This window comes from Leucoraja erinacea, chromosome 14, assembly GCF_028641065.1.
Source record: "Leucoraja erinacea ecotype New England chromosome 14, Leri_hhj_1, whole genome shotgun sequence".
Taxonomy (NCBI): domain Eukaryota; kingdom Metazoa; phylum Chordata; class Chondrichthyes; order Rajiformes; family Rajidae; genus Leucoraja; species Leucoraja erinaceus.
Genome location: NC_073390.1, coordinates 54,790,616 through 54,803,923, shown reverse-complemented (window position 1 = coordinate 54,803,923; position 13,308 = coordinate 54,790,616). Strand labels below are relative to the sequence as shown.

The window sequence follows — 13,308 nt, the reverse complement described above, 5'->3', positions numbered from 1 at the left end:
CCCCCCCCCCCCCCCCCCCCCCCCCCCCCCCCCCCCGCCTTCCGGGACCAGTGGATTTCACACATCGATGAAAAATCGTAGACATATTAATGTTTTTTAAAAATTCCCCATTCTCGCTGCTGCCCCCACTGGCAGCAGGGGGAGGGACTATAAAACCCTGAAGTGTCAAGCCTCACTCAGTCTCTCTGCCAGACCCAGGAAGCGAGAGGGTCACGGCTCTCTTAGCCTTGAATAACACTGAATGCACGTCTACTCCACGCTGAGTCCCCTCGATGTGGCTGCTGCCAAATTGTTTGCCTTTTTATTTAAAGTTTGTGTTCATAATATAAATTTTGGTTGCCAGGTGGCAGCTGCCCAATTGTTTGCCTTGGCTTGGCTTTTAAAATCATTGCAACAGTTGGCTGCCAGCCCAAGAGTCCATTTGGCCCTCTGGAAACCAGTACCTTCGGCCCGCAACACCCATACTAGCGCAACAGAAAAGCCCCCCCCCCCCCCCCCCACCACTGGCGAGCAATATTGGAATTGTTGGAGAGGTGGAATATTGCATTGGTAACCAACCCTCCCGTGTGATGCTGGGACCCAACGGGTCCCACTTAGTCTAGTATAACATAAAAAACAACCAATTACAGTGCAAAAAGACAAAACCAATGCCCCCAAGTCTGTGCAGTTCAGACCTTATTGGAAGTTGTGTCGGAAGGAACTGTAGATGTTGGTTTAAACCGAAGATAGACACAAAAAACTGGAGTAACTCAGTGGGACAGGCAGCATCTATGGAGAGAAGGAATGGGTGATGTTTTGGGTCAAGCCAATACAAGTTAGGGATAAGGGAAACGAGAGATATAGATGATGATGTAGAGAGATAGAGAACAAAGAATGAAAGACATGCAAAAAATAACGATAGTTAAGGATGTTCTGACAGGTTCTTGATTAGTAGGGTATGTGGGAAAGGCAGGAGAACGGGGTTGAGATGGAAAGGTAGATCAGTTAGGATTGAATGGCAGAGTAAACGCGATGGGTTGAATGGCCTAATTCTGCTCATATCACTTATGAACAAATGAACTTATAAGAATAATAAACTCAAATCAAACCTAGAGGATCCAATAACATAATCGATGACAACAGACAGACAGGGAACCAGCCTCTGAAATCTACATTTTAATGGAAGCAGGTTGGTTTTAAATCTCCAAACAAAACTCTGCTGTTCCCCTTGCTTGTAACACGGGGCCAATGACAGTAAATTAAAACTGGAACTGCCTTCTCCTTCTGCTCCGTGTGGCCAATCTTCTGATTCGGAGAATAAACGAAACCGAAAGTTGAGAGCGGTCGTCTTTCGTAGAAATAAAAACGACCGTAGTTTTACTGATGTTGTTTTTGAAAGTTTACGGAACTATCGTGTGGACGCTATCATGGCTTTATCGCTGGGGGTTTGGCCCGTTCATCTCCTGGCTGTACCGGTGGTCTGCCATTAATATGAGATGGAAGCGTAAGTTGTTCCTCGGTTATAGCAGCGCTACGGTAAAGACAAATATTTGAGCATTCAACCAACGATCAGGCGAATTGAGGCACTTTTGTAAACGTGTGCGGCATTTCACTAATGCTGTGGAGGCCAATTCTCTCTTTCCATTGCCCACCGTTGTATGTGGCGAACTTCACGCTTCCGAATGTGTGAAGAAGGGTCCCGACTCTAGAAATGCTCGCCTGTTCGTGATGCTCTCCACAGATGCTGCCTAATCCGCCGTCACTCCAGCAGTGTGTGACTTTCTCTCTCTCTCTCCCTCTTTGTTCTATGTTCTCACTTCATAACATTTTTGATAATGTTTTGCAGGAGGTAAGAGAATAATGCCCGCGACTGACAAGAATCGAGGTAAAGTAGTCTCATTGCTGGCAAACCCTCACAACAGAGTCAGAAACGCGCAGAAACCCAGTTCGCATCTGTGGGGCGGGGGGAGAGAATGTGTTTGAAACCTACAGGCTTTCATAGGAAGAGCAAAGCTTTGGATGGATATACTCACCCTCATGGGACAACGCTAAACGTGACCCCCGACCAAGGCCTCCACCTCCAATCCTCCACGGTTCCATGTGTCTGAAATGTTTATTTTTCTCAATGTTTTGGCAAAGGGTAATTAGTCTAAGATTCAATTCAATTTAAAATGAGATATCACTACCCGAGGTTTAGCGTTAGACCCGGCCCTCTATGCTTGCAGCTGTTTGCAGTCACGTTCGTAAGTTATAGGAGCAGAATGAGGCCATGAGGCCCACCAAGTCTACCCCGCCACTCAATCATGGCTGATCTATCTTTCACTCTCCTGCCTTCTCCCCATAACCCCTGACACCAGTCTCTACTTGAGTAACACTGGACCTCTTCCTACCCTCATTTCACAATGCTCTCTGAGGTGACAATTCAGTCAACAATTACACCCCTGGTCCTTAGCATTTCCTGAATAATTCTCTAATGCTCTATATTCGTTTTTTTTTTCAAAAACCTGTTTTTTTTTTTTCTCAAGTCTGCTGGGCAGATTACTGGGCAAAGCTGCATCTCAATTAATCCTCATCCCCTTTGGCCCAAGCAAACCTTTTTTGCTTTCTTGCATTGTGACAATTTTGTTGGTTATAGCAATGAAAAACCTTGAACCGAATAGATACTATTGGGATTTTAAACAACTTTTCCTTTCAATTCAAATTATTCAGGATCAAAATCAGAAATGAATTTTGTTGGATTGAATAATCAGGGATCCACATGTTATCTGAACACATTACTTCAAACCTGGTTCATGACTCCAGAATTTAAAGATTGCATTCGCAGGTAAGATGGTCACTCTATGTGTAGCATTTTTATGTAATAAATATTGTTTCTGGTCACTGCTCTATTTATATAGAATTAATGTTTCTGTTGACTACTATATTTGTAGTAATTATAGAAATCTTTCTGGAAACTGAATATCCTGTTTGACAAAAAAGTCAAAATGTATAAATTGATGGTGAACTCGTATTTGGAAAAGAGAATGCAACCCAGAAAATTGCAAGTGAGATATTGTTAGGGTGAGGGAATGTCATGGAGATTCCCACAACTCAAGCTGTGTATTATTCAATACAATGGTGGGTCTGATCTCAGACAACGACGAGAAGGCCTACCGGGAGGAGGTGGCTGGTCTAGCACTCTGGTGCCAGGAGAACAGCCTCCTCTTGAACATCAAAAAAACAAAGGAGCTGATCATGGACTCTAGGAGGGCACATCATCCGAGGACGTACACTCCATTGAGGATAAATGGGGATCCTGTGGATAGGGTGAACTGTTTTAAATATCTGGGAGTCCACATCTCAGAGGATATGACATTGGCATCACACGCCTCAGATGTGAGTAAGGCAAGGCCTCCCACAGTACCAACTCAGGCAATTGAGGTTAATTAGAGTTCTCCGAGGATCCTAAGTGCTTCTACTAGCGGCGGTGGAAAGGATGGTGCCGGGATTTGAAAAAATGGGGGTGGGTACAGTGCGCAGGCGTAGACTTGGCTCACTGCGCCAGAGAACCTGTTCGATACTGGCTACGGGTGCTAAAGTATTGATCATGTACGCTCTCCCTGTGTTTTTTTGTGGGTTTTTCAATCCAGATGTTTGGTTTCCTCCCACAGTCCAAACATACAGGTTTGTAGGTTAATTATCTTCTGGAAAATTGTAAATTGTCCCTAGTGTGTAGGATGGTGCCAGTGTATGGGGTTGATTGCTGGTTGGCGTAGACTTGGCAGACTCAAGAACCTGTCACTCTATAAAGTCTAAAGAATTGATCATTTACAACAGCTGTGTTATTTTGCTTGTTCATTATTCAATCCTGTTAAAACCAAACAAACTTTTGTGCAAAAGATGTAAATAATTATGGAAATCGGGAAATTAATTGAGAGACATCACGATTCAGATTGAAATTTTAATATGTATAGGGAGGTTGCACGGCAGTCGGGTCACGACCCATGACCCGTACTGTTGCTACGCAATGCCAACTGGAGTACATGCGATGAACTGCAGGTAAACACTGGTCATTGTTTCCAGTGTAGAGCCAGAGTGCTTGGTGAACATTGGCCGTTTGCTCACTGCATTTCATCAACGGTAAGGCATTATTTGTGTTTTTTCTTGATTCCTTTGGCATCTCAAAAGTTTCAGAAGTGATAAATCTGTCTGTAACATTTTTAATTCGCTCATGGTTCCCAAGTGGGTTTTTACATACAAAAAGAAAACGCCTCTGAAGCTAAATTTACCATTAAAAAAAAATCACAAACCATACGTGGGTTTTGAATTACATTTTACTCAGATGCAAGCCAAGGAATGGCATCAATGTTAGCTGTTAATTGGACATAATCAACCTCAGCAAATTGACAATATCCTATTGAAAGGGAGTGGCTGTTTAAGCTGTCAGGCCATTTTATTATTTGCCAAAATATACATCTCAATAGCATAATGATAGAAAACGTACTTTTCCACACAACACTCGTAAGTTTGGAGATTTTTTTAATGATAAATTTTGCTTCAGAAGCTTTTTTTTAAATGTAAAAACCCACTTCAGAACCATGGGCGATTTAAAAATTTACAGCCAGATTTATCACTTCTAAAACTTTTTGGATACCAAAGGAATGAAGAAAAAACACAAATAATGCCTTACTGCTGATGAAATGCAGTGAGCAAACGCAATAATTCCCAATATTTTCAATTTCGATATCTGCACGGCCAATGTTCGCCAAGCACTTTAGCCGTTGTAGTCTCTTCAGCTCTCACTTCTCTTTACCTTCATTTTGCTTCACTTCTGGAATTCTGAAGTTGGGTACATGTCTCTCACGCTTACTCTGACTTCCACAATTATTTACAGCGCAAAAATTCAACATTTTGGCGGTTTTTAACAGGTAGGAAAGTGCGCGTTTCGTGTATTAACAACATATACCGGAAGCTGTGATGTCCTCCAGATGGATTGACTGGCTCCATACGTCAAGCCCTATGACCTGGTGACCTTACGTGCAACCCCCCCCATTGGATAGATATTCTGAGTTTAGTTCTTTTCGCAGAAGGAACAATTTATTCAAAGGTTAAGGGTGGGGATTTCTACTTGTTACTGAACTCCAGGTTTCCAAGTCTGAGGAAGGATCTCGACCCAAAACATCACCCATTCCTTCTGTCCAGAGATGTTGCCTGTCCCGCTGAGTTACTCCAGCATTTTGTGTCTATCTTCAATGTAAACCAGCATCTGCAGTTCCCTCCTACACACTTCAGGTTTTCGATGTGAGGTTAATATTTAGTGTTAGCTGAATCGGGTTTTACAGATTTTTGGTTTCAGGGGAAAAGATTTAATAGGAATCTGAGGGTAACTTTTTCACACTAAGAGTGGTGGGTGTATGGAACGAGCTGCCTGTGGAGGTAGTTAGGCAGATATTATAGCAACATTTAAGAAACAATTAGACAGGTAAATGGATAGGACAGGTTTGGAGGGGTATGGGCCAAACACAGACAGGTGGGACGTATAGACGGGACATGTTGGCCAGTGTGGGGAAGCTGGGCTGAGGGGCATGTTTCTAAGCTCTATGACTCTAAACCAGTGTGGGACTTGATGTACAAACTACTCTGCATATGCCTGAAACACACTTGCAATTTTCTGAATATGGCAGGCATGCCAAAAATGTGCGTGTACACGTGTTGGAAGTAATTAAAAACAAATCAATGCCTGTGGCTTTGAAACCAAGGGTCCATTGCAACTCAGTGTCATGGGACCAAGCTGCACTGTTAAAGTGTTCACATTTAAACATGTAAAATGTGGTTTTCACTTTATGGAATTATGCGTTAGAAAATTAGAATGCCATTTTCAAACTGTAACAAAAGAGAATCAATATCCGTGAGGATGTACAAAGTGGAAACCATCCAAAAACATTCGCCAGTTCCATTAAAGTCTGAAGAAGGATCTGGAGCCGAGACATCGCCTATCCATTCCCATCACAGTAGGTACCTGACCCCTTGAGTTCCTCCAGCACTTGGGTTTTGCTCCAAATTCCAGCATCTGCAGTTCCTTGTGTCTTTATTAAAGATGTTTTTCTACCTACATAGCAGTATCTTAACCATCTTTAGTCTGGAAGCTCATATAACAGGTGTTGTTTTAATTCCTTCAAGTTTTATGTGCCCAACTAGTTATTCCTGTTTTAAAGATGATTGCTATTTATTCGGAGGCTAAAAGCAATTTAGAATTTACCTTTTTTTCCCCCCAGATCACAAACTCAAGATTGTTTAATAGATAAACTGAAAAACCTGTTTGAACGATTAGAAAGTGAAAATTATCAATCCGTGTGTACAAAAAGCTTGACTTCCTACTTGGGATTAAATGGTAAGCAAGAGAGATGTCAATGCTTTCATCAGTTAGCAGCTTTGTTATATTAAAAAAATGTTTCTCCAATTGTTAGAATTCTGTCTATTGATCTATTTACGATTAAGTTGGTCCATGAGTGGAACCAGTATTATAGAGTCACAAAGGAAGGGCAAATCCAAAGGCTAAAAGTTATATCATATATTATCAATATTTTATGGGTGTACATGTTTATGGGTGTGGATTATTTTACAACTGCCATGGTAGCACAGTAGTTAAAACATTGGACATGTAATTCAGACACCTGCGTTCAAATTCCAAAATGCAGAATTTAAATTGTTTCATGTGGAAGAAAAACCCAGCCAGTTTCATGAATAATATCCACAAAAGCTACTGGTTGTCTTAAAAATTCCACCCAGATTACTAATAGAAACATAGAAATTGGGTAGAGGAGTAGGCCACTGCCATTCTGGCTGCACCATTCTCCATTATGACACCCAAAACCCATCTTATGTGATTCGGTTTCTGCCAGCATTTTTTGGCTGATCATACCTCAGTTCCCGTACCTGCCTTCTCTGGTCCCTTGTTGCCACAAGGGCCACATCTAACTCCCTCTTAAAGGTGCAATGTACTGGCCTCACTACCCTCTGTGGCCTTCAGAGATGCACCCTCCTGCGTTCAAAATGATCATCGGTTTTAAAGGATCATCCAACTTAGTATCCTGTGACCCCCTTGTCCTGGACTTCCCTAACATCGGGAACATCTTCCTGCATCTAGCCTGTCCAACCCCATTTTGTAACTCCCTATAAATCCCCTCTAGCCAATGTTCTTTAGGGAAGAATACTGCCATTCTGGCTTACATATGACCCCAGAACCATCTTATGTGATGAGTTTCTCCAGCTTTTTTGTGTACTTTTGGGATTGGTCCCTTGTTGGAACAGAAAATAGGTGCAGGAGTAGGCCATTCGGCCCTTCGAGCCTGCACCGCCATTCCATATGATCATGGCTGATCACCCAACTCAGTATCCCGTACCTGCCTTCTCTCCATCGGGAACCTGGACTTCCTTAACATCGGGAACAATCTTCCTGCATCTAGCCTGCCCAACCCCTTAAGAATTTTGTAAGTTTCGATAATATCCCCCTCAATCTTCTAAATTCTAGCGAGTATAAGCCGAGTCTATCCAGTCTTTCTTCATATGAAAGTCCTGACATCCCAGGAATGGTATTACCAAAAAAAAACTTTAGGTAATACCATTGCTCTGCAAAGCTGATTTGATGCTCACCTAGGTGTATTATAGATAGCAATGATGGTTATGAACATTTACTGCAGTGCAAGTTGATGGTTAATGCAGGCACAATGGGGCAAGAGAGATTTCTGCAAAAATTCTGCAAAAGTAGTTCAAGTTTATTGTCATGTGTCCCTGATAGGACAATGAAATTCTTGCTTTGCTTCAGCACAACAGAACATAGTCGGCATTGACTTACAAAATTCTTAAGGGGTTGGACAGGCTAGATGCAGGAAGATTGTTCCCGATGTTGGGGAAGTCCAGGACAAGGGGTCACAGCTTAAGGATAAAGGGGAAATCCTTTAAAACCGAGATGAGAAGAACTTTTTTCACGCAGAGAGTGGTGAATCTCTGGAACTCTCTGCCACAGAGGGCAGTTGAGGCCAGTTCATTGGCTATATTTAAGAGGGAGTTAGATGTGGCCCTTGTGGCTAAGGGGATCAGGGGGTATGGAGAGAAGGCAGGTACGGGATACTGAGTTGGATGATCAGCCATGATCATATTGAATGGCGGTGCAGGCTAGGGGGCCGAATGGCCTACTCCTGCACCTAATTTCTATGTTTCTAAAACACATGATAAATAAACTCATAAATTGCAAATAACAAATAATGGGTTATTAATGTTCAGAGTTTTGTCCGAGCCAAGTTTAATAGCCTGATGGCTGTGGGGAAGTAGCTATTCCTGAACCTGGTCGTTACAGTCTTCAGGCTCCTGTACCTTCTACGTGAAGGTAGCAGGGAGATGAGTGTGTGGCCAGGATGGTGTGGGTCTTTGATGATACTGCCAGCCTTTTTGAGGCAGCGACTGCGATAAATCCCCTCGATGGAAGGAAGGTCAGAGCCGATGATGGACTGGGCAGTGTTTACTACTTTTTGTAGTTTCTTCCTCTCCAGGGCGCTCAAGTTGCTGAACCAAGCCACGATGCAACCGGTCAGCATGCTCTCTACTGTGCACCTGTAGAAGTTAGAGAGAGTCCTCCTTGACAAACCGACTCTCCGTAATCTTCTCAGGCAGTAGAGGGGCTGATGAACTTTCTTGATAATTGCATCAGTAAACATTTGAGGTTGACAATCTTCCATCAAAATTTGATGAAAGATCATCAACGAGAAATGTCACCTCTATTTTTCTATCTCCACAGAGGTTGTTTGACCTGTTGAGTATTCCCAGCATTGTTTTGTTTATTTATGCAATTCATATTTTACAATGAATCTTCAAGAAAATATAAACTACTGATACAAGCCCTAACTTGAACAAGTTAGGGCTTTATTCTTTGGAGTGCAGAAGGTTTAGGGGGGGACTTGATAGAGGTTTTTAAAATGATGAGAGGGATAGACAGAGTTGATGTGGAAAAGCTTTTCCCACTGAGAGTAGGGAAGATTCAAACAAGGGGACATGACTTGAGAATTAAGGGACTGAAGTTTAGGGGTAACATGAGGGGGAATTTCTTTACTCAGAGAGTGGTGGCTGTGTGGAATGAGCTTCCAGTGAAGGTGGTGGAGGCAGGTTCGTTTTTATCATTTAAAAATAAAAATGGATAGTTATATGGATGGGAAGGGAATGGAGGGTTATGGTCTGAGCGCAGGTATATGGGACTAGGAGAGATTATGTGTTCGGCACGGACTAGAAGGGTCGAGATGGCCTGTTTCCGTGCTGTAATTGTTATATGGTTATATGATACCTGCACTTACCAGGAAATTGATGCTAATATTTTTAAGGTATTATTTAAACTTGCATGCTCACTTAAACATTTTTGAACAATTTTGTTAAGTTTACAAACAGTGCGATATCGAAGTATGTTTTCGCAGTCTGATGAGCAAACTGAGCACCACAATGGACAAAGAGAACAATATTCTGAAGGTAAGATTGTACCTGGTTGTACTCGACATAATTAGCTTTTAAATGGTGCCTCTGTTAAAGTCATAGTGATACAGTGTGGAAACAGGCCCATCGGCCCAACATGCCCACACCTACCAACATGTCCCAGCTACATTAGTCTGACCTGGTTGTGTTTGGTCCATATCCCTCCAAACCATGTACCTGTCCAACTGTTTCTTAAACATTGAGATAGTCACAGCCTCAATTACCTCCTCTGGCAGCTTGTTCCATACACCCACCACCCTCTGTGTGAAAAAGTTACTCATCAGATTCCTATTAATTCTTTTCCCCTTCGCCTTAAACCTATGTCCTCTGGTCGTCGATTCGCCAACTCTGGGCAAGAGACTCTGCAACTGACTGTCATTTTCAACTTCTTAATTATCCTGTTCCGTTCTCTTGCATAAAAGCAACTTTCCCCAGGAACTTCATGAGTTGAGTTGCATGTGCGGAGGAGAATTGACTTGTCGATGTTTTGGATCAAGAACCTGAACCAGTCTTGATGCAGGGCTTCAGCCTGAAATTTCACCAAATATTTTCCTTCCACAGATGAAGCTTTTCCACTGCGTTTCTCCAAAGATTTTTTTGTTGTTGTTGTTTTTTTGCTCAAATCCCAGCCTCTGCAGTCTCTAGAGTCTCCCCTTTGGATTATTTCTCCACGTGCCAGTTACACGTCACCTATTCTTTTTCTTCAGAGTTGCTGCCTGATCTGCTGAGTTACTCCAGCATTTTGTGTCTATCTTGGGTGTAAACCAGCAGTTCCTTCCTACACATGTTGTCATTCTTTGCAACCTGCATTCTTACACATTCCTTCACCTATTTCTTCTTTCTTCAATATAGCCAGTGCTTGGCGCTCAGCGCTACTCGGCGCTACTCGATGGCCCAGCCATTGTGGCCGCTAGCGCAGACCGTCTCCCATCCCTGTGTCACCGCGCCTGGGCAACGCAGCTTCGGGCCCAGGAGGTACCGGTGATGACGGAAGTCTGTGGGCTGGATAATTACAGGGAAAAAATACACCTGCGGGCCGGATTATTTCGGGTTACGGGCCGCATTTGGCCCGGGTGCCGTAGGTTGCCCATACCTGATGAAAAATTAGCCTCTGCATCAAACAATTAGTTCATTTCCATGTGCCCGAACCCTGAAAAACGCCTCCAGTATATCCCATCCCATCAGTCACTTTTGTAATTGTCACAAGAATTTTTTCAACATTAGGCAATGGTTGAAGCTTTGAAGTGTAGGTAGGTTCAGAGTGATCTAGACAATAGGGTGATGATTCTCCCTCTCCTAGTGTAACAATGTTCTGACTTCCTTGGTGAGCAATATGCTAATATGTGGATTCCTTAACCTAACCCTGGCTCTCTACATCACTGGCCTTGCAAAGAGAGCAACTGAGATTGCAGAGTCCCAGGGAGAACAATAACAGCCCACTTTCCACCTTTGTGCCAAACTCCATGTGAAATTCCATATGGGGATAAATAAGATTGAAAGGTGTAGCAGGGAAACAGGCCCTTCGGCCCACCGAGTTCACACTGACCATTGATCACCCGTTCGTGCTAGTTCTATGTTATCCCACTTTCGCGGCCACTCCACTACACGCTTGGGTTAAATTACAGAGGCCAATTAACCTACAAACCCGCATGTCTTTGGGGTGTGGGAGGAAACGGGAGCACCCGGAGGAAACCACGGTGTCACAGGGAGAACTCGCAAACTCCACACAGACAACACTCGGGATCAGGATCAAACTGGGGGTCTTTGGTGCTGTGAGGCTCTACAGCTGCGCCACTGTGCCACAAGCGCGGACAAGGAGTTTTGTTCCCAAGTAATTTTATTCCTTAATAAATTATATTGTACACCTTGAAGAAATAAAATTGATCAATTGCTTTTTTTTATAATGTGATTTTTTTAAATTTTTATTTTAATATTGTTTTTCTTTTTTGTATTATTTAATTGGATGGATTGTATTCTGTTCAGTATTATTATATTCCTACTCATGGATCATAAGCTCAATTTTCTTCATTGTCTTGTGTCTTTCAGATTTATCAGGTCACAATGGTTCACTCAATGATATGTTCAAAATGCAACATACCGTTGGACAAGGAGAATTTTTTCCTGGATATACCTCTATCTATGTGTTCAGCTAATTCGTTGGTGAAGTTTAACTGTATTGTAAGTTAAACAGTGCAAGACAAATGTGTTAAACATTTGGAGTTTCCCAGCAGTTATGTTTGAAAATGTAATCACTGATCTGCATGAGGTTAGACTTGGCAACAATCCAATTAGAGTGAGTCACATTGTAATGCAAAGGAACAGATCAGAGATCAGTAGGTAAACACAATATGCTGGAGTAACTCAGCTGGACAGGAGGCATCTGTGGAGAGATGATTCGGGTCGAGACCCTTCTTCAGACTGATGTCAGGGGAGTAGGTGAGACAGGGATGGAACGTAGTCGGAGACAGTAAGACTGGGAAGGGGAACGGGATGGAGAGAGAGGGAAAGCAAGGACCATTTGAAGTTAGAGAGGTCAATGTTCATACCGCTGGGGTGTAAGCTACCCAAGCGAAATATGAGGTTCTGTTCCTCCAATTTCTGCTGGGCATCACTCTGACAATGGAGGAGGCCCAGGACAGAAAGGTCAGTGGGACTGGGAGGGGGAGTTAAAGTGCTGAGCAACTGGGAGATCAGGTCGGTTTAGGTGGACTGAGCGGAGGCGATCGTCGAGCCTGCGCTTGGTCTCGCGATCGTTTTGCTGAACACCTTCGCTCAGTCTGCCTTAACCTACATGATCTCCCAGTTGCCCATGTAAGATGAGAACTATTTGCAATTTCTCACAACTTAATGTGTCTTTAAACACCATCTATAGCATGTTTTAGACACCAGTTACAGCATGTTTTAGACACCAGTTACAGCATGTTTTAGACACCAGCTATAGCATGTTTTAGACACCAGTTACAGCATGTTTTAGACACCAGCTATAGCATGTTTTAGACACCAGTTATAGCATGTTTTAGACACCAGTTACAGCATGTTTTAGACACCAGCTATAGCATGTTTTAGACACCAGCTACAGCATGTTTTAGACACCAGCTACAGCATGTTTTAGACACCAGCTACAGCATGTTTTAGACACCAGTTACAGCATGTTTTAGACACCAGTTACAGCATGTTTTAGACACCAGCTATAGCATGTTTTAGACACCAGTTATAGCATGTTTTAGACACCAGCTACAGCATGTTTTAGACACCAGCTATAGCATGTTTTAGACACCAGCTATAGCATGTTTTAGACACCAGCTACAGCATGTTTTAAACACCAGCTTTAGCATGTTTTAGACACCAGCTATAGAGATAGAGATATAAGATAAGAGATATGCCATTTATTGTCACTATACATGTACAGTGAAACTGAAAGCTGCTAGTACTCGGTGCATACATACAATTTAGCACAAAAAACAAGAGACAGAAAAAAAAAAAAAAAAACAGAAGGGAGATGGGGGGGGGGGGGGGAAATAGGTGCACACATTCTGCGGCGCTACATACATATATACATATATACAGATGGAAGTCCGTGGTGTTGGGCGGTGTAGTCAGTGCATGTGTGAATTAGAATTAAGAGTAGTTATAATTCTTGGAAAGCAACTATTTCTGAGTCTATTTGTCCTGGATTTGATACACCTATAGCGCCTTCCAGAGGGCAGCAGGTCGAACAGTCCAAACGCAGGATGGGAGCTGTCTTTGATGATATTCTTTGCCCTGCTAAGGCAGCGGGAGGTGTAGATGTCCATCAGGGAGGGGAGAGGGCAGCCAATGATCCTCTGCGCTGTC

General features: G+C 42.9%; 1 protein-coding gene across 12 annotated transcripts in view; it reads left to right on the top strand.

Annotated features, from left to right (window-relative positions):
• The first annotated feature begins 1,156 nt into the window (after window positions 1-1,156).
• Window positions 1,157-13,308, top strand: part of LOC129703752 (ubiquitin carboxyl-terminal hydrolase 47-like) — a 46,827-nt gene continuing 34,675 nt past the window's right edge. For 5 of the 12 annotated variants that reach the window (XM_055646450.1, XM_055646449.1, XM_055646443.1 and 2 more), the window contains exons 1-6: window positions 1,160-1,483; window positions 1,826-1,864; window positions 2,689-2,803; window positions 6,234-6,349; window positions 9,383-9,471; window positions 11,521-11,652. In XM_055646450.1, coding sequence (XP_055502425.1) covers window positions 1,363-1,483; window positions 1,826-1,864; window positions 2,689-2,803; window positions 6,234-6,349; window positions 9,383-9,471; window positions 11,521-11,652 — 612 coding nt within the window. In that variant the 5' untranslated portion in view covers window positions 1,160-1,362. Of the gene's footprint in view, window positions 1,484-1,825; window positions 1,865-2,688; window positions 2,804-6,233; window positions 6,350-9,382; window positions 9,472-11,520; window positions 11,653-13,308 lie in introns of all 12 variants that reach the window. The other 7 variants (XM_055646452.1, XM_055646451.1, XM_055646448.1 and 4 more) reach the window with 3 other exon arrangements.